The 21833-nt window shown below is 30.4% G+C and overlaps 2 protein-coding genes across 2 annotated transcripts; one reads left to right on the top strand and one right to left on the bottom strand.

Annotated features, from left to right (window-relative positions):
• Positions 1-1563: 1563 nt before the first annotated feature.
• On the top strand, positions 1564-6993 carry HELRODRAFT_161270 (hypothetical protein; the record flags this gene model as incomplete). The annotated part of the gene is made up of 10 exons (XM_009021203.1): positions 1564-1585; positions 2045-2212; positions 2542-2727; positions 2789-2896; positions 3094-3233; positions 3293-3540; positions 3603-3774; positions 4333-4437; positions 5981-6034; positions 6667-6993. The coding sequence occupies 10 exons, from the start codon at positions 1564-1566 to the stop codon at positions 6991-6993; spliced, it is 1530 nt and encodes a 509-aa protein (XP_009019451.1).
• Positions 6994-9731: 2738 nt separating this feature from the next.
• On the bottom strand, positions 9732-21792 carry HELRODRAFT_65850 (hypothetical protein; the record flags this gene model as incomplete). The annotated part of the gene is made up of 8 exons (XM_009021202.1): positions 9732-9926; positions 11625-11705; positions 16512-16649; positions 16975-17052; positions 18242-18396; positions 18465-18594; positions 21384-21555; positions 21665-21792. Coding segments are annotated over 8 exons (1077 nt in total), but the record flags the coding sequence as incomplete, so codon positions are not given.
• Between the last annotated feature and the right edge of the window lie 41 nt (positions 21793-21833).

Below are 21833 nucleotides of genomic sequence, written 5' to 3'. Positions count from 1 at the left end.
GTTAACCCACCAGAAAGTTTTGATATTAAGACCTATCAAGCATAATGGTGAAAACATCAAAATAGTAGAGAATTTCAAATATAATTTTGATGATGTGATTGAAGACTTTGTTAATAAAAATGTTGAAAAGTTTAGTTGTAAATCAAAACCGTTTTCTAATGTCAATTAATGTTAAATAAAATTCGGTTTAAATGTTTTCATGTTTTCAATTTTTATTTTATAACCCTTTCCCTAAATAAATTCAAAAGAAAAACAGTAGGTGGATTTTATTTGTTTGTAGGTAGTCTGCTTTTTCTGGCCTTTTTCTCTGGAACTTTCTACCTTCTTCTTTGACTACACCTCCATCACTGACGAAGTTCAGAGCGGATCTCAAGCCCATCTGTTTGAAAAATTCATTGAGGAGTGCTGTTGAACATCGCGGAAATAGCGCTTTATAAATCTATTGATTGATTGATAGCCCGTGTAAAAAAACAATATATATTATTATGAGCATTTATATAGCGCTCTTTATAAACTAAAGTTTCTCAAAAACGCTTATGTAACCTATATATAAACATGAGTGGCCCGGTATGCATTTAAACTTGGGGCCCGGTTCGGCTGTCGGCGGCCCTGGTTCCCTGCACCAATTATAATGATCCAATGACGCCTGCTCTCGTTTGAAAGAATCGTAAAACTTAGTTATAATACATGCAGCAAGAATGCTACAGGACAATATCATGGTATAAAATACCACGATATTGACTAACTTCAAACAGTAACATTTTACACTGCTATTAAAAGTAGTAAACTGTGGCTGATTATATAATCTAATTTATAATCTAATTATATAATCTAATTCAACAGATCACTTTATCTAAAATTATCATTTTTTATTCAGCAATTGATTTTTTCTTTTAATTAAACAAACACAAATTGACTATAGGGGAGTTTTTGAACTCCCTCGCTTGGCTGATAAAAGCTCATATTAACCTAACGCCAAATAAACCGTTTTTTAAGTTTAACTTAGCATCTTAGCCTAAAACAAAACTAATTGATTTTCCTTGAGTATAATATGAACGTAAATATACGAGTATGTCTATTCTAAGTGATATGGTAAGTATGTAAAATCAAAACGGACAGCTAAGAATCTGACAGCATTTTCTCATATACTGCTTTCAATTGAATTATGTATTAACAACATTGATATTGCAATTACATACAAGGGATATCTTATATGGCAGGCAATGTAAGCAAGTAACTCGAATTGTGATCACGTGTTTTGCCGACCATCTGTTCATCTCTGGCTTGGTTAAATGAAAAAATCAATTTGCTTTGTGTAAGATGACGGTGTAAAAATTGTAGATCGCTTGATATTTTCTATTTTCTTCTAAATATGAGACTAATTGTGAAATGTTTTAGTCAAATATATAATAAATAATTTTAATAAATTTCTTAAAATTACAATTTAGTGATTTGCAGAAAGTTTGAAATATTAGTTTTCATTACATCAAATCTCAAATACAGTATAAACTTGATTCTCATTGTACGCTTCACTTACAATATACTTTATATTCCCAACACAACATGGCAGATTCGTCATTGCTGGGTTTGTTTTTTTTTCAATAATCAACGTTGTTTTGCCTTATCTTTTTATACCGTTAATTTTTCATTTATTTGAAATTAAAAACTTGGGCAAATTTAAATTAATTATTTTTAAAAGCTGGATTTTACCCATGCATGAATGAGGGATGAGTCAATCATAGTCATACCTCTACACTACACTATACACTACATAGTATAGATTAGCATTAGAATAGATAGTTCATAGATGACATGATTATTAATGAAAAATCAAATATAATTATCATAATTTAAACATTTTTAACATTGCATTTTTATTAATAACTTCAAAATCAAATGGTTTTATAATTTTATTTAATTTGTTGAATGTTTATTCATTGTAATTCTGAATTTCCAATTTTGAAATTGCATACCATCTAAAAAACTAATAAGGTTTAGCGTTAAAATCACTTTAAATTTTTTATTATTTCTTTTCACATTTCAGTAAGCAATGGAATCAAAGTGAATGAAGATGAAAAGGTGTCAGTTGAGAAAATACTTAGTGCAGAAACAACAGATATGTCTTCTGCTGATAAAAATGAAAAAGATAGTTTAACCAAAGTAGGTGACATAGTCTCAAAAGAAGTCAATGGACATCAAAGCAATTTGGTAGGTGTTTCTGACAATTAAAATTTTAGTTTAATTTTTATAATTTTATTTATAAATTAGAGTGTTATTCAATACAAATGGGCTTAATTTTATTAACTTGATTAAAACTTGGAATTACAAATGTTTAATATAATGTCCTCTTGACAATAATATTTTTTTAATTTCAATTTATAACATTTTTAATCAATAATTCAATTCAAGAACGAAAAATCTTCCAAGTCCGTCAGTAAACCTGAACAAAACAGACCATCAAGTCAAAAGTTTTGTGAGTTGTTTTTATTTAGAAAGAAAACAAAGTTTATTAAAATTAATTTTTGCAATTTTCCATCATAGCTAAAGGGAATAATGAAAAAAAAAGTCCAGAAGTTGCATTTATTAGAAATGCCAATTCTGAAACTGGTGGAGATAGTTTACCAGGTTATGCTCAACCAACAGTTGCATTCCAATTGAGAATCTCATTATGTCATAGCACTACAGATATGTTCAATGAACAACATCTCCCAGTCTGCCAAAGATACAGTCAGTCTATTAGTTTCGTAATGATGTTACAAACATACTTATTTTTAGTTTTCATTTACAGGATCTTCTTCACCAACAGCTCTCAGTACTTTTATTAAAGAACAGAGATCTCGTAGTGCTGAAACTAAACGAAACCAGGCAGAAAAAATGATAGAGTTATCACAACCAAGTTCAAGAAGGTCTAAATTTGTTTCAAACATTCCTAACTCAATTTCAAATCATACATCTGCTTCAGAAGGCTCAACACCACATTCTATGGGCCATTCTTCAAAGTCTTCCGTAAAGCCTTTTGCTAAAAAAATCAGTTTAGATAATTCTTTTGTTTGAGTAAGAAATACATATTATCTTAAATTTATTTATTTCAAGGTAATACATTGAAAAAAAAAACTTCCTCACTTGATGTTTTGGCAAATGCTAAAGAACCACATCAAACGCCAGCAGCTAAAAAGTTACCAAGCAAACCATCAACAGCACCAAAGGATTCTCACAGCAGGGATTCTTCAAGGGTTTGAATTGCCTTTCTTTTATGCAACATTCTATATCCATGTATTTGTTTCTAAATTAGGGAGGGAAAGAAACAACTGCAGCTGAACCAAAGAAAAGCAGGACATTGGACATTGCCAAAAAACAAAAACAAAAGGAAATTAAAGAACCTGCTAAATTTATTTCTAAAGCTGCTAAAAATTCCACAGAAAATTCAGAAAAAGAAAAACCAGATGAGGAAAAAAAACAATCTGATGAATATAAAGCTAAACTTTCCGAAAAAAGAAAGCAAGCAAGAGAAAAAGCTGAAGTTGAAAAAGAAAAACAAAGGTTAAAACGTTAAACAGATTCTTTTTTTGTCCTGTTACAAGTATAATGATTATAAATTTCAGACTGGCTGAAGAGGAGCAAAAGAAAGCAGAAGAAAAAGCTCGGGAAGAGGAAGAGTTGAAACTAATGGAAGAATCAAGAAAAGCTGAAGAGGAAAGACTTCAAAAGTTTATTCATGAAGAAGACGAAAAAAAGAAAAAAGAAGCTGACAAGTTGGAAAAAGAGACACAAGAGGTTGTTTTTATTTATTTATAACACAGTTTCATAGGCTGTAAGAACTGAAGTCTACTTTTTAAATCTATGTAAGGCACGTTTCTTTCTACGCTAACATTACAAAGGTTAAAAAAGGTTAAAGGTCAATCTCTCTTGTGCACTTCCTTCAGAGATATCAACGACCAACACACAACAAACACAGCGTACATGAAATTGCATGAACACCATACATCACACTGCATATGATAAGCGGGAACCTCTTTGCAACCAAGCCCAGTCATTGCAACGCATAACCAGATGCCTTTAACGACTACGCCGCTCTAAGTTACAAAATCATTTTTGCATTGTGCATAGCTGCATGCATGTTTAAGGTGGCCATTTTCATAACTTTTTTGCTTAGACAAAGCAATGGTGTTCAGCTGCAGTAAGATATGTTACCTTTAGTATTGAATTAATTTTGAACATTTAATACAATCTCTGACTAAATTTCTTTGCTTTCAAGGAATACCTACGAATTTGACAAAGATGTATAGAATATAATGCAACAGTATAAATTTTTATTAAATTTTATTGTTAAAGAAAAAAAAGCTGGAAGGGCTAGCTAAAGAAGATGCAGAAAGAATTGAACAAGAAAGACAAATAAAGATAAAAAAAGATGAAGAAGAGAAATTAGAAAGGAAAAAGGTGACTTGGCATTGATTTAAATGGTTTGATCACGTTAAATCAACGGAGTTATGTTATCTTTCTTTACTTCTCAATTAAAACTGATCAACTGTAAAATGTCTAAACTAGCTTCTACAACACTGATAATTCTAATCGAATTATTGATTTTGCTTGCTAAATCCTATAGTAAAATCAGAGGATATCATGCCTCCATTCCTTTTATTTGGATAACTCTTGATGTTTGTTTACTTATGATGATTTATTCCGACCATCATTTACAAAAAACTTTTACCCGCTGTTTTTAACAAAGTTTTTGTATGACGTAAGCATATTTTGACAACCATTTCTTTGTTGGAGATTGGTTTTTTTTCTAGCGTTTTCTTCAACAGATTCAACGGTATTCTTAAAACCTAACTTTCGTTTGATACATTAATTAGGCATTATTACGCGTTCTTTCACAAAAATTGTGTTCTCAACATTCACTGGACCGTCTTTCAATTAATTTTGTTGCATTTTAAAAAACTGCGGAGTTGTGCGTTTATCTTTACTCACATATGCATCATAACCATATTTTATAGCCAACTTATAAAATGTTACTTTATGCCGGAACTTCTTTAAGTAATCTATAAAAGTATAGTTAAACATGTTTTTATCAATCATCTCACATTTTTATGAATATGTGTCAATACAACAAAGTAAACATTACAAATCATCAAATCAGTGACAAATATTGCTCACAACAAACGGAATATTGCCAGAAATGTGAAATAATTTCACCCATTATACAATATCAACTCCGATCATCATGAATGTTTATATTTTTCCGTTATTCTTTTTAATGTTGCAGATCGTAGTGAGTGATGACACAGGGTCTGCTTCTAATTCATACTGTGAATCTATTTCCATGTCTGTGCCATTTCTTAGTCATTTTTGATTCTTCACAAAGTTCTCTGATCACTTTTATCGATCAGGTCAAACGCTTTTTTGACATCTATTGCTTAAAACTTTGCGTCTTCTATCAACAGTCTCAATATCAAAGTATTTGTTGTTTTCTCTGTTGTTCCATATTTCCAAGTCATTCTTAAAAGACGATCAACATGATCTCGCGTATGTGGTGAATAGTACTATTGACTACACAATCTGTTGTCTCCTTTTATGTTACATTACCAGAACGGATTTGCACATTTCCAATTTTTCTGGCATGTGAATTCTTATTCAACCGGTTTTATTAACATTCCATTCTACCCTGCGCTCTTGTTTTTCACCTTTGTTATTTCTTCTGATCAAAAATCGACAAGTAGATGTATAGATGATAGATCAGCAGATTAAATAATTACAAGCACAAGTTCTTAGGTGCAGAGTTCTAATGCAGGACCTATTCAGATGTCGTCTGCAGACATAAACGTTTTATTTTTTGCAGAATCTGCAAATTATGCAAATAAAAACTGTCACCAACGTTTTTGTATAATTTAATATAGTAACAAAAATGCTAAAAACATGTTGAACTTTTTTTTCACATATTGCTTTAGTCCTTAAACTAATCAAATGTTATTTTCACTTCAAGAGATTAGAAACTATAATGAAAAGAGTTAAAACAGATGAACCAAATGGAAAACAGGTTACTCTATCTTAATCGAATTTAAAAAAATTGATTAACTGTAATGTCTGCAAAAATTAACTAATTGCTAGATTTTTGATTGACAACTTAAAATGCGCTATGAAAACAGTATAGCAACGTTGTAAAACGTTTTTGAAGCCTACCATGTTGAAAAGCAAGTGGCTAAAAAATTCTTGATTAATCCAGCGCCTAGATATAGGGCTGTACCAATGAAATGCTTTTCACGTTGACTAATCGCAAGACATGTTAACCCAAAAATATCGACAGCATTATATTGTACTGAAAAAGCCACCGTTTTAGTAACACAATCACCTCACGCCCTGGGAAACGAAATTTTTTTCAATTTTGTTTAGATTTAGCGAGTTAATAATATGCTTTCTACATTAGAAATCTTTTAATTCAACAATCCGTAAAAAACTGTTCAAAAAATTTTATTTAAATTATATGACGCATACTCAAGTTGCATAAGGTGCCAATCACACAGTATAATAGCAAATTATTATTGCCTTATCATGCATTTTAGAATGTAGGATAGTCATTAATTCTGAAAAATCTAGAATTTAAAAAATAATCGCAACCTTAAAATATTAACTTTATTTATTAAGTGGATTTATTGAAAAAAAAATAAACAGACAGAAGAATCAGTAGAAACAACCAACGAAACGCTTGATAATGAAAAAAAAGACGTGACTGAAAATGAGAACGCCAAAGAAACTGCCGATATTGACGAAACAACCAATAGTCAAAAAGAAAATGTGGATGTTTTAGAGAATAGTCAGTCTCCGCAGGTCGAAGTAATACAAAACGGAGACTCTGACACCACAAATGAAAACAAAGAAATAGTTTCTAACGATACTCAAAAAGAATCGCGTGATAACTCCAACACAAAAACAGAAAAAAGCGAAAGTAAGAATAACATGGCTGCTGATTTGCCAGCCGAAAGTGTCAATGTAGAGTAATAGTTTAAAAGTGCATTTAATGTACCTATTCTGTAAAGAAGTAAAATTCGTGTGACGACCCTGATTAATTTTTCGCTTTTCATTCGAATTCACCCAATTTGTATTGGTTTCGCTGTAACGTTGTCATGTTTCTTTTTTCTTACTTGTTTTTTACCTAGTCATTAAAGGCATTTTAAATTAATTTTATTCACATAGTCCTTTTTCGGATTAAGTCATGTTAATCTTCATTTTTTGTAATTTTGCTTATTTTTTTAAAATATTTTTAAACGAAGTTTTTATACATTATTGTATGGCTTTTTAAAAGTTTTTTTTATTTAATTTAATCTTAGATTTTTTACGTTTAATATCGAGAGTTCAGACCCCTTGCTTAGCTTTGTAGATTTCGATTATTTTCGAGGATATTTGCTTCAATTTGAATAACTATAGGGTTGATGAATTAGATTGTTTTGAAAATTTTCAAAATTTAAATTCAATATAAACTCGCTCTATGACTTTTGTTTTAGCTTTTTTTGCTTTAGTTTCGATGTCAATACAGCTAAGTGTTAAGCAAGGGATTTTACTGGCAGACAAAATTTGTCAAAAATTTATGTCGATGAATAATTTTTTCCATACGTTATCGATATTGATGCCATATTTAAAAATAGAATAAAAATTTGCATGGATAACAAGATTTTGTTTAATGTGAATGTGTGAGTTGTGCCTTTTACAAATTATTGATATCACGATTCCATTTTAGTTAGCTTCTAAGGGCTATGGATTTTATTTTTTCTATTCAGTGTTTGCATACCGATTTATTTTATTAAAATTATGCTTTAAAAAATTATTCAACAACTATTTATCAATATTTATTAAATGGATACACTATTATGGAAAATTGTAGCATTCATTTGAAATTACTTTTAGTATTTGTTCTAAAAGATACCCATCGCTAGAACAAAAAGCCGGTGCAGAGCTGGCTAGGATTTATCGGGTGCTGCAAATGATTGTTTTCTTTATTATAATTCAAAGCCCAAATGTAAAAAATCAATTTAATAAATTTTCACTAAATTCGGATTAGACCTATTTTATTATCCATTCCCATTTTTTAAACTAATGCTACTTTTATTATAGTTGATTCAATATCAGTTTCATGAAAAATTTTTGAGCTAGCAATACAGCTTTAGAAGTTCTTTTCCCAAACATCTCTATACCTTAACTTTCTCCAAAAATAGTCTAAAATTCATTTGCTTTTCTTTCGCTTGCCTGAATATGCAACATAAATTCCTTTCAGGACTGTTTTGGCATCTTCTATGTACTGGGTAATGCGTTATATTTTAATTACATTGTTTCTGTTAAGTCAGTTCTTAATCACTTTACTTTATGCTAACATAGCTATATTAAGCTCACATGATAAAAGAGTTAATAAATTCGTCCTTGCTGATTTATATTTCTATTAAAATGACAATAAAAGGTTTTACATACTTTCAGTTGGTTTCGTTGACGAGATTCTTCTTTCTTTCAATGTCTTCAAACGTTTAACCAAACTGGAAATTTAAAAATTGTAGTTTTTCATTCTATATATATTTTGTTGTTGAATCGTTATGTTAAAATTTTGGCTTTGTGCGTGCCTATAACCGCAAAAAATTTTATGGCCAGAGAGATGACGTCCGATGCTCTAACATTCTTCATGTTGTCAACTATTGACGTAGAAGTAATAATGTGATTATGAATGTTACCGCACTTAATCATGTATTGGAATGCTGACATACTGCAATAGATTATTTTCGTATAAAAGTTAGGATAACCGAGTGTTACCACAACAATTTAAATCTAGACAAAAATGAAGAAAGGTGAGAAAGACTAAATATTCATTGAATTTGTGACGTCAAGCAATGGGCGACGAAGGAGTCAACCACAAAAGATCGGCATCTTTATGATCGATAAATTGTTTTTTAAAAAAATTCGAGAAATTTTTCTTATTATTTTGTATGAACCGAAAGGCTTCAGTGATTAACGTAAAATTCTCAAAAACGCTTGCTATTTAGTGTTTTTTCGAAAAAACTTTAATAATTTCTTGGAGCCAAACGTAGAAAAGTTTTCTAAACTAAATTTTTAACTAGATGCGGGAAAGCCCAAAATAACTTATTTCATAATTATGCGTTGCAGAATTTTTGAAATTCTGACTTTTTTTTAACCAAATACCTGGTGCAAAAAATTTTATGAAAGGCTCTTGCCGAACTTTAACCATTGTTATTTTTTAAGAAGTATTGGGGAAAAAATTTTGTATAAAAATTAATGCAATTTCTCTTTATCTTCTTTTTTTGCTAAACTTTGTTTAAGACTGAAATTATTATTTGAATAATAAAACGGAAAAACAATTAATGAAATATTTAAATTCTACCATACTTAAGCCTCTCTGGCTTGATTGGGGATTCAATGACTTCAACTATTCTGTGTTGAGAAATCGGAACCCTGAAAGGGTATAAAATTTCAATTATTGTGAACATTAAAGTAACAATAACAGTGCTAATCTAAAAATAAAAAGGAGAATAAAGTAATAATCATGCAATTCTATTTTTCTGTTTTCAAAAAAAGCTTCATATATATATATATCTTTGTATTCCTACTATAATAAAAATAAAACAAAAAAATATAATTCAACAAAAACTAAATGTCTGCAGTCAAAATTTCGCCTCAAGATTTTCAAGCATTTTTTATGACTTTAGCGCCATTATAATGATATATCGAATCGATAACTGTCAAACTCGTATAGCTTTCAAAAAATGTAAAACGAAAATTAAAAACTGGTATGTTGTGGCAGATCCAATGTAGAAATCTTTCATGGTCATGATGGACATCTCTGTGTATGGTATTTCAACTCGTTTATTCCAGAATATATCGTGCCCATATTCTGGTAAGACGTCATACATTTGATCTACAATCAAATAGGATTCCTAGAAAATGAAATAACAAACATTTTGTCTAGGAATATAAATTTGACTGCATAAATGTGTTTATTAATTCACCTGCAAAACTATTAACAAACGGATAAAACACAATTATGAATATTGTCTTAGAACGTAAACACCGAAAGAATGAAAGGTTTTTTTTCTACTTTTTAATATGGCTGTTTTCATGCCTTATAGTTTAGTAACAGTTTATAACACTAAAAATAGAATTTCATTGCTAGCCCTTTTAAATATTTCATGAAAACAAAAAATTCAATCACAAAACGTAAATTAGTTCTTCAATTTAATTATGAGTCACAAACCAACCCTAAATTATAACAAATAATCTGAGGCGAAATCATTAAAAATTTCTTTTTATGTTTTGCTTTTAGTTTTTGCGATCCAGTTGTAAATGTAAAAATTTATGAATTCTATTTTCAAAAAATTAAAAAATAGGTTTCAAAAAAACAAGAACATAACTATCATACATGTTTGTCTAGGAACCTTCGTGATCCAACGTTGTCTGTTATTCAATTTCGTAATAGGTTGAAACAATCTTTTTGTCCAAGCTTACTCGTGCTAATATGTGTTTTTTTTCTCCATTGCTTTAATAAAGTGCTACGTAATGTACTGCTATAATCATTAGCACCTCTGAGATTTTTTTAAAGGGCTCTTACAAACATGCCAATAATAATAATATTAATTAATGAAACTGAGATAGGTACTTTTACGAATCTTAAAACTTATATCTATAAATCTAAAAACTTTTCTTGATTCCTGTTAAAAAGTGTTGAGCTAAGTCAGTCTTTGCGTTTTCTAATTTTTTTCCCGAACTTTCCATCTTCTCCTCTAACTACTTCGAAATCACTTAGGAATCTGAAAGCAATTTTCAGGACATATTTGTTTTAAAATTTATCAAAAAGCCTTATTGAGCAAGCGGAAACAGATTACTGGGATGTCAAAGCCGAGTACGATATATTCATCTGCTTATTAGAGCATCGCATGGTGGACACGCCAAGTTTGCATCCGAACCTTCTCTGGCTAAACCCAGAGCAGTTAGTAGAAAACCAACCCCGCGCTAGACCATGAAAAAAAAATATTCGAGATTCCGTCTAAATTATAGTTAAAAAGTTGCAAAAAAATGGCAAAAAGAGCGTTGAAAATCACTTTTCTACTGGAACGGGAACAAAATGTAAATTACGAGAATAAGCAAAAAAATAACGAAATAGGAATTTACGGAGAATCATCGAATTAATCTCGCATATTCATGTCAGGATATTAGGTCATGAAAATATTTCAGGAACTTTGAAGATATTATTTTTATTTAAATATAACGTGGCTCTCACATGCAACGCCATTCGGGGATTTTGAAGATATTATTTTAATTTTAGCATAACGTGACCAATTGCAAAATGCCATTTGTTGACAAAAAAGACGATATCATCTTCAACGCCAGCATGCCCACCGTGCATTACAACTGTCAATTTTAACTTGTAATAAATAAACTTGTTTCCATTACGAGAGCAATCTGCAAAAATTTCGCAACTTGGTATCAATCAATGACACGGATTAAAAATAGCGCCTGGAGAGTCATTTCTTCAGAATAAAACCCACCCCATTAGAGGATCACTTTGGTAAAATGAAATTCATACAATTGTAAAATTAATATTACATCAATTTTTGCTAGTCAAGCAAAAACAAAACCTGTAAAGCCATATCAATTAGAGAGTTGAGCTCGAAGTCATCGTCATCATCACCGAATGCATGCAACCCACTTAGAGCAACCTAAATTAGCAAACGCTCTCAGTAAATAAATATTGTAAAATAATTCATAAAAATATTTAATTTTATTATCTATTTCATAACACGTATGCACTTAAAGGTCCCATTTTTGTACCCCCAACAACTACAGACCTATATCATTCATTTGTTCATATTGCTGTGTAATGGAAAAAATAATCAACAAAATTTTTTTATCCGATTTATGAAGTAATTTTATTCATTCAAAACTTTGTCTTCTGTTTGCCAGATCGACTAACAGAAAACCTTTCACATTTTTTATCTCACTAATCGCTGATTCTCAGTGATGCGTTAACCATCTATAAAAATTAGTTAACTAGTATCGTTATGTTAAAAAGATAGTAACTACTCAACTATTTCAACAAGAGTGATTATTAACTATTAGTTAACTAATTTTAGAACAAATTATTAAAAATGTTGTTTAGGCGTTCCTTAGATATGGATTGAAAAAAATGTTTGCATTCAATAAATAAAAACAAATCTGTATAAAATGAAACATGGAACTATTTTGTCACTGCTGCTGTCAAATCTTTATTAGAAAATAATTTTAAAGCAAGCATTTGTATAAGTTCTTTTGCAGTAGAAAATTTTAACTTTTAACATTTAAACTTTGATGACTGGATATATTGTTCCTATTGTTCCTAAAAAAAACGTCGTGTGTTCAGAAATGTCTCATAATGTTTACCGCACAAATGACACTACATTCAACGATTGCCACGTATTTGTGAGACAAAAATTCCACTAAATAAAAAAACGCAAATAGAAGCAGTAGTAACGCAGAAATATATAAAACCAAAACATTGGCTGTACAATGTATACCAAATGTAAAGAACTGAATAATCAAAAATTTATTTAAAATGTTCTCCATTAAAAGTTTTGGACGGGAGTTGAACAGAACTATTGTAGTTTGTAACTATTGAAATTCAGTAGGGGGGGAGGGTAATCATCAACCATATCACAAGACACAACTACACAAAAATAATTAACTTTCAAATTATGCTATCTCATCAAAAAAGAGGAACATTACGTTGCAACAAAGTCTATCTGAATTTTCGAAAGGCATACATTAGGCGTTTTGTATTTTTCATCACATATTCAACTATTTTTACTATGTACTTTGTTCTACATGTCAAACTAGTTAACAACTCAGAAACTTATGGAGTTTCTGGAATCTGCTCTTCTGGTTTACTAACTTTTTATTTGGACGTTCACATCAAGCCTGGATACAGAAAAAATTAACCTGTGGCATTAACCAGTGGTGTTCTTCTTCCCGTTCTTATTTTAATTTTTAGCAGGAATATCGATGATTGTATCTCATTAATGCTGTTTAAAAGTTGCTTTCTGATGACGACATAAAATTATATCTTCGTTCATTCAGCTCAATAATCATTTTTTTCCAAAATTTTATTGAGATCAAAGGCAATCAAGAAGTTATAATGAAAACTTGTGCTGATTACCTTAACTGAGGTGCAAGATGTTCAATAATTGTCAATAATTGATCATGTTCATCATCACAAAACCCTTGCAGTAATAATCATGAAAACCATGATTAAAAATGTTTAAAGAAAAGTAAAATTGCCCAGCTATTACGGAATCAATCATCTCCCCTATCCGTTTTGACTATACTCCAAAGAATTGTAAACATTAGAACGAGGCCAATTAATTTTAGATTTGTCTTTTGTAAAACTCAAACAAAGCAACCAAACACCTTATTTTTCGCACAGAATCGTTGGAATATAGAATGCTTTACCGGAAGTGGTCTTAACAAATATGCATGCCATCTTCAAAAATAAACTATCAGCAGTGGCGAATTTAGGCATAGGCGCACTAGGCGCGCGCTTTGGGCCCTCAGATTTTAGGGGCCCCCAAAACTTGAAAAATGAGTTTTTTGGAGGCTTCAAAATATTTCGCACAAAAAAATTTAATAAGTTTGAGAAAAATTAATTTTACATTTTCAGATAATATATTTCATAATTATTTCTAAATATTTTTGAACAACGTATGAAAAAAAATATACAAACAACAATTTATGCGTTGCCAAAAATGCGCGCGCGAATTTTCGCTCAACCCTAAATTAAAAATGTAAACAAACTTTTGAATTTTGGTAAAATTCGAACACTATTGGCGCATCTTACGTCACAGATTTCAATTAAAAATTTCAATTCAAATTTTAGTTTTTTGCAATAACTAATTGTTAATTGCCAGTTTATTAAACTATTTTAATAATTTCACTGTTTGGATGAATGATCATTTTTCCTTTCTGCTGCTGATTGCAACACAATCGTTTCATTAAGATTAAAACAATGTCTATGGGACAATATCCCTCAGGTGCAAAAAACGCGATATTCAAAAGAAAAGAAAAGCAGAAAATGCGAAAAACGAAGGCGCCTTGTTGACATTTTTAGCGAAACGACCGGTAACCCCATCATCAGAAACTACTCAAACAGAAATAACAGCTGGTAATCAAAGTGCAGTCGTCTCGGCAACAGCCAGTATGGATTCTGAGTTCCTATCCAACAAAATTGCCAGAATCTGAACCGCCGGCTGAAGGTTCTATAGAGGTCGCGTGTATTGAAACTGTTGATAACAACTATAGTGAAATTTTGACAGATATTGCTATGTGGCCAGCGAATTTGACAGAAACCATGCGTAATTATGTTTTGGATTTCAAACCAAAAAATGTTGGCGACTTTTCACGCGCTAGCATGTTGATGACAGATCGTGGCAGACAATATTTTCGTCATTTGTCTGAACATAACTTTTACTTGACCAAGGCGAATGGCCAAAAAGAAAGACGTGAATGGTTAGTGTTCAGTGAAACTAGTGGAAGTGTTTATTGTTATGTATGCAAACTGTTTCCAAATAAAGATAGTCAATTTTCAACAAATGGGTGTTCAGATTGGAAAAATATTGCCGCGAAAATTTCTGAACATGAAAATTCGTATGGTCATGTTCAAGCAATGTGCACTTTGGCTAAACGCTTAAACGCAAACGGGCGTATTGACAAACAAATGGCGAAACAGTCAGATGATGAAAGGCAATACTGGAGATAAGTTCTACGAAGGATTGTAGCAACTGTAGTTTCTTTCCTCTCAAGGTTTGGCTTTTCGTGGTCATGACAACAATGACGGCAACTTTACTAGTTGCTTGAATTATTTGTCAAAATATGACCCTTTCTTAGCAAATCATATTGCTCGGTACGGTAACAAGGGAAGTGGTTCTGTTAGTTATTTGTCACATGATGCTACTTGTGACGAATTTATTGAAATAATGGGCAATGCTGTCAGAGATCAGTTTATTTCAGAAGTAAAGAAATCGATATATTTTTCTTTGATTGTTGATTCAACACCTGATGTTAGCCACGTGGACCAGTTAACTGTGATACTCAGATATGTTCTCATTGATGGTGAAATTAAAGAACGATTTTTAACTTTTGTTGACATCTATGCTCATAACGCTCAAAATCTGGAGCAAGTGATACTAGACGTTTTAAAGAAATGGGGGTTAGATATCACAAAATGCAAGGGACAGAGTTACGACAATGCTTCTAACATGTCTGGAAGATACTCTGGCTTGCAGGCGCGAATCAAGGCACACAGTCCCAATGTAGTTTACATTCCCTGCTCTAGCTATAGCTTAAATCTAGTTGGTAATTCGGTTGCAGAAAGGTATACATGATTTGTTCAGTCTATTTTTCAAGGACAAGGTAGATGACATGAACACAAAGATCTCGGCCTTGATCGAAGAATACAAAGAGGAAGTTAATTTGGATACCGCTGGTGATGAAATCAAACAGTTTTTGCATTTCGCTAAGGAAGAAGGCGCAAAATCTGCGGTAGAGATGTACCAGCTTATAGTGGTGGGTGGACTACAATGTACATTTCCCAATGTGGAAACCCTTCTAAGAATCTTTCTCACCATTCCTATATCAAACGCAACTGGAGAACGGTCATTTTCTGTGTTGAAAAGGATCAAGAATTACTTGCGGAATTCCATCAGCCAATGTAAGCTGGGAGATTTGTCTATTTTATGCATTGAATCCAAGGAGACATTAGAATACGATTTCAATGCGCACATTGACTCCTTCGCGAAATTGAAGAGCAGGAAAAAAGTTATATAACTGTAATAAACTGACAATTGTAATTTCTAACTAGTATCTATAGCTGTAGTATCTATGCATGTTAAATAATACATGGGTATGAGTGTTCTAACTATTGTTGTATTATGATCATTGATCGCCTTATAGGCGAGAGGGCCCCAAATTGGTCGTGCGCCTAGGGCCACAGTTTTTGTAAATACGCCTTTGAGTCTATCAGTTGTCAATTTTAACAATTTTATATTTGGCTGATGAGTAGTTTTTTAGATCTTCTGGTCGATTTTGTCAGGTCAATAAATAAACGTTTTTACGCGCCACGTTCACAGTGATCAAATGATAAATAAAACATATTTTCTGATATTGCAGCAACACATGGCAGATAGATTAATATTTCTATAATGAGTTAATGCAACTAGTCACTTGTCTTTTGTTATATATATTTTACACTGTAACTTTATCAATATTTATTTTTGATGCTATCAATAATATTCATTGTAATTTAGTTGTTTTGTAATTAATTTAGAATTAAATTAATCAATTTAAATTTAGAAATAAATTATTCAAGTTTTGACTTGAAATGTACTTATAGTTTGTTAGCTGTTTTTTGAGATACATCGTAACAGACCAAAAAGCAGAAACGTTAATAAAAAATATGGTTATAAAATTTGATTATAAAATTTGTAATTTGATGAAACCTTTAACCATCCCATGTAAAATATGAATTGAAATATTGTGAGTAGAGGTAAATGATAATCTGCCTCATCCCCGTCGTCAAATTTATATCTTCCCATAAGGCAGGCAGTACAAAATATGAAAACTGCAAGAATCACCACCTCAAAAAAAACATTAAATTTGAAACCTTCATAAAAAATTTTTTCAACAGTAGAATCTTAAAATAAGTAAAGTGAAATTGAAATCTATACCGTAGTGCTGTTAAAATGTATCAAAAGAAAATAAATAACGATAAAAATTTACATTTAACAGGTTTTAACTAATTAAGGTTTTTAAAGTTGAATAACACCAGTTAAGAGAGAAAATTTTTTTACGAAAATAATTTATAAAATTGATTTCATAACTTTTAAAGATGTTTGAGTCATTTTACCAGTTTTACCGGACAGTTTTAAATTAACGCATATGACATTAAGAAAATTTGTTTACCTGTGTGTATGCTAATGGTATAGTGACAGAGTCTAGACTTGTCAACATGCCGCTTTTTCCTCTGAAGTCATTTATAGCCTGGAAGGGAGAAATAATAACATCTCAAAAAGTGGAGGTTGCATGCAAAGCAAAAGTATGCATAGTCTACATTAAACAAATTATTATACTTATCGCATTTATTTCTAGTATTACGATAGGTAATATGAAATTACGTAATATTAAAAATTAAAATTACGTTAACAGACATAAATACGTCTTAATTTTAAAATAATAAAAAAATTTCTGCAATTGAGCAAGCTGTATATAAGCACAGAGATATAGACAAGATGAAACGCACGATAAAAAAACATGAATGCAAAAAACAACGAAAAAGTAAAAAAGAAAACTAAGATTAAGACGAATCGGAATTTAAAATAATAAGCTAAAATGTGCAAAAAAGTTTAATTTTCAATTAACAATAAGAAATTACTTATACGACAATCTAATTTGTTAAAAATCTGTGGATAATTTTTACAGACCAGGAGACGAAAAACTAGCATCCAGCAAACTAGAGAAATGTAATTAAAGCGTGAATACGAGTACACCAACAATTTCTTTTTCATACATGTGAAAATTAATTTCAAAGTACAGTTATCCAGGTATTTGGAACCATGATTATATTTCTTATACTTTGATAATAACACACCACGTGATGTCTGAGGCATAATCAAAAGATAGTTTGGGGCTGAAGCTTCTTACGAGATATTTTTGTTAGGGTAAAAGTTATATTTTACAAAATCTTTAAGCAAATTTTATGAATTTTAGTTTAAAATTGTTGGAGCTTCTTAAAAACAGTAATGTTCTGCCAAATGTGAATAAAATAAAAAACACGTTTCAATATGGAAATCATAAAAAAATATACAATACTCATAAGAAAGTTCTTCAAAACTTTTTTGCGAAAAATTTCTAGCCCCCTACAGAAAATTTTATATTTTTTCTATAAAAAAATATAAATTTTTCTTTAGTTGCATAATGAAGGATAAAAATGAAGTGTGATCAAACCAAAGTCGGGCAGCAGTGGAAAAATGTGAAAAGAAAGGATTAGAATGTGACGTTTTACTCAGAAGGTAGTCTACTGAAAGTTATATTCTAACATGAAATTAACTGATAACGATGAAGATTAAGAATCTTTATTTAAATTAAATTATAACATCAACAATAAATGACCAGAAATAAAAGCATTGCATCAAATAATACTATGAACAACTTATATATAATTTATATTTACACTTATAAGAATGTGAGCTGTCATTTGATCTTTAGTCCTTCCTTCTTTTTTAGCTTTCTGCACTAAATTTGCAGCCCAAACAAAAGGAATGACATACTTATTAATTGTAGTTGGTATATTTTCAAATATAATTTTTTCATTTGGAAGCAAAAACCCTGAAATTAAATTATTATCTGATATATTTTTCCTCAAAATAACTTTCAATATCTAAAAAAATGAAAACCTGCCAGAACGAAATGTTCTAACGTGGGAAACCGCTTTTTGATTGGAGCACTTATAGAACAAAACGCAAAAACATAACCTGCACAGATGTACCTCATTATTGTTCTTCTTAGCATCCTACCTTCTTCATCCTGGCAAAATTTCAAAATGAAATTCAAACTCTGTTATTATTAATACACTTAGACTGATTTGAAATAACTTGATTTTTCCTAAATAATGTAGATACATATCAACGTGATGAGCCATATCATTTGACGCATAATTGCAATTCATCCGTATTTCAAATTTTATTCCATTCGTACCACTAATATAAAAAATTCTTTCATGGTAATATTTAACTAGCTCAAATAAACAACAGTATTTTACCAACTGGGTACTTTGTCTAGATCACTTTTGCTCTAAATATTTATTGTTTTTTGTCTAATTTAGCTTATAAAGCTTTTTTTAAAAAACAACATTATGTGATCGCAGTTTGATCATATTTACAAGTTTTAGTTGAAATCAGGGAACAAATTTAAACTAAATTTTACGCTTTTCCTGGTGTCATGAATTACTGAATGAGTAGGACTGTTATTGTGATGTAACAGAACATTACCTCGAAGATAATGAACACAATGAACCACCAATCCACGAAAGTATTTTTTTAAAATCAGATACCTTGTTTTCATCGGACTGTAATGAACTAGCTACATTAGCTTCAGAAACAAACTAAAAAAGCTTTTTGAAAATTTGCTTTCAAAATCTAAGAATAATAAAAAAAATTCATCAACTGCATGTAGAAAAAGTAATAACCAGTTTCATAGAGAAAACTGTGTAGTTGGGCAACAGCTTTTCTATTGTATTTCCGTTTTAAGTTGATAGGTGGACAAATAGAGTAGAATTGTTTTACAAGACAGGATGAATGTCTATAAGCAAGAATTTTAAAAATGGTTTGAACTCACGATAATCTAAAAATAAATCAATTCCTCACTTTTGAATACAAAAAATGGAAAACTATTCACAAAAAATTTGCAGATAAAGATTTCTACAAATGTTAGAACTTTAAGAATTGGTGATACGGTTGTGAAAAAAACAATTCAGTCTGATTAACTTCAGTCTAAAAAAACCTGTAACAGTAAATATGAAGATGCATTAGTGTTCTTCATAACCTATCTCTATGTCTTTCTTCAATTATCGCTTGGTCAGAATCTATGTGTCTTAAATTTAATCCTTCTAAATTCGAATTAATATGTTTTAATAAATCTAAACGCCCATCTACGTAGAAAAAAATAACTTTTGCCTTTTCTTGACGATCCTACTCTTCTTCTTCTTGTTACTTCCATAGTTTTATCTAGGATTAATTTTTGTAACTCGCTCTACTACGGTCTTCCCGATTCTACACTTTGTCATTTAAGTAAAGCTTTTAAATCAGCTGATCATTTGGTTGCTGCTGCCCATTCCTTTTCTCATTTATCTCCATGTCTGTTTTCTTGCACTGGCTACCTATAAAATATAGAATAATTTTTTAAATTTGCACATTTATGTATAAGTCTCAATCTAAATTATATATAACTATAACTTATCAGATATATTACTTGAACCTAAACGCCCGGTTAACGATCGTCTTCTTGTTCTCACTTCTTAACTCGTGTTAAACACTCTTTTGCTTAAATTTGCATTTGCTTTTTTTAACCCTTTTCCCTGGAACTCTCTACTTCCTTCTCTGACTACTTCTTCATCACTTACGAAGTTCAGAGCGAATCTCAAGACCCATCTGTTTGCAAAATTCATTGAGAAGTGCTGTTGAACATCGCGGAAATAGTGCTTTATAAACTAATTGATTGATTGATTGCATTTAATCTAAGAAGCAATGTTAATGTTGATGATTGGTAATTATTAAACAGATGTTCCTTCAAACCATATACGCCTTCAAAGCCAAGTTAATATGGAATTAATCAGTGATCAGCATTAAATATAGAACAAGCACATTTTTTCTGGAAAAGTATAAACAAAAGAAAATCAAGGATAAGAGCAACAACAGTTGAAAGTGTAACTGGCTCTGGTAAAAATTTGGCTTGTGATAATGATTTGACAAGTTTAATAGTGACAAGAGAATAAAAATCAACAAATGTAATTAACATGGAAAAAAATGAAATGTAGTTACCAAGAAAATGAATGGTTACATAAAATAAATTATTTTAAAAATGTTGCAAATTTGTTTGTGGAAGTCCTTTTTAAGTGAGTGAAAATTTTTTATAAAAATGACGTAGATTTTATTGATTTGTTTTAACAAATATGAAATAAATTGGACCTACAGGTTTACAAATTAAAATGGAACAAAACATATCTAACATGAACCAAAATGACCTGGCTGGTTAAGTTTGGTGAAAAAAATTTTTTCTGTAAACCAAAATAAAAATAATATTAAAACAAACCATAATTTAAATTAGCAAGTTTAGTCACATTAAACAGAAAGTTTAATGAAAGAATGATGTGTCTAAAACACACAAAAGAGCCTTACCCATTCATCTTTTGACATACATACTAAGTTTATATATTACTGCTTTCCACCTTAACACCACACGGCGCTTAACTTTGACCTCAGACTGGTGTTGTGTCATATAAAGAGATCTTTTCATCCAATTTTTTAAATGCTAACTCACTTCTTTCTATAATATCTTCTCTGTTTAATTCTTTTCAACAGCTTTAACTGTGTTTTGACATATATAACAGCTAAAATCCAAGCTAACTTTAAACAAAATTAAATAATTAATTTTATTCAGAAAGTACTAATTTATATTAAAATAATGAATCACCTATGTACAACCTTAATACATCATATATCATAACAAACCAGTACAACTAGAGCATATTATATTTCATTTAACCTATCAGAACAATTTGATCATAAAAATCAAAATTTATAAAGACCAAAGCATACTTTTCCTGAAATAAGAGCATTAACTTTAATAGCAACATCAGCAGGCCAAGCAATATTATTAAACTGAATCCAGAACCTATATACAACTGTGGACACAAAAAACCCTAAAACAAAAGACAAAGGCAACTTTCTACTGAACTCATCACAATATTTAGCCACAGTTTCAAAATGTCTGCAAATAAATTACTAAATTATTTTGAGTACTATATTATATTAAATATTAATGAATAATATAAAATATTATTGAATATAAATATAAAATTATATTAATGATGTCTTACTCTTTTTGGAATTCATTAAGAAGAAGATGATATGTTATACTAAGACTTAAGTATATCAGACAAAATATCAAAAGTTCAGGCCAAATCATTTTGTAAACACTCCCATTCCAGCTGCGAAGAATTTTAACATTTGATTATCATTATGTGCATGTTACCCTTATCTTTTTTA

This window comes from Helobdella robusta (assembly GCF_000326865.2).
Source record: "Helobdella robusta unplaced genomic scaffold HELROscaffold_3, whole genome shotgun sequence".
Lineage (NCBI taxonomy): Eukaryota > Metazoa > Annelida > Clitellata > Rhynchobdellida > Glossiphoniidae > Helobdella > Helobdella robusta.
This window is presented reverse-complemented; position numbering and strand designations above follow the sequence as displayed.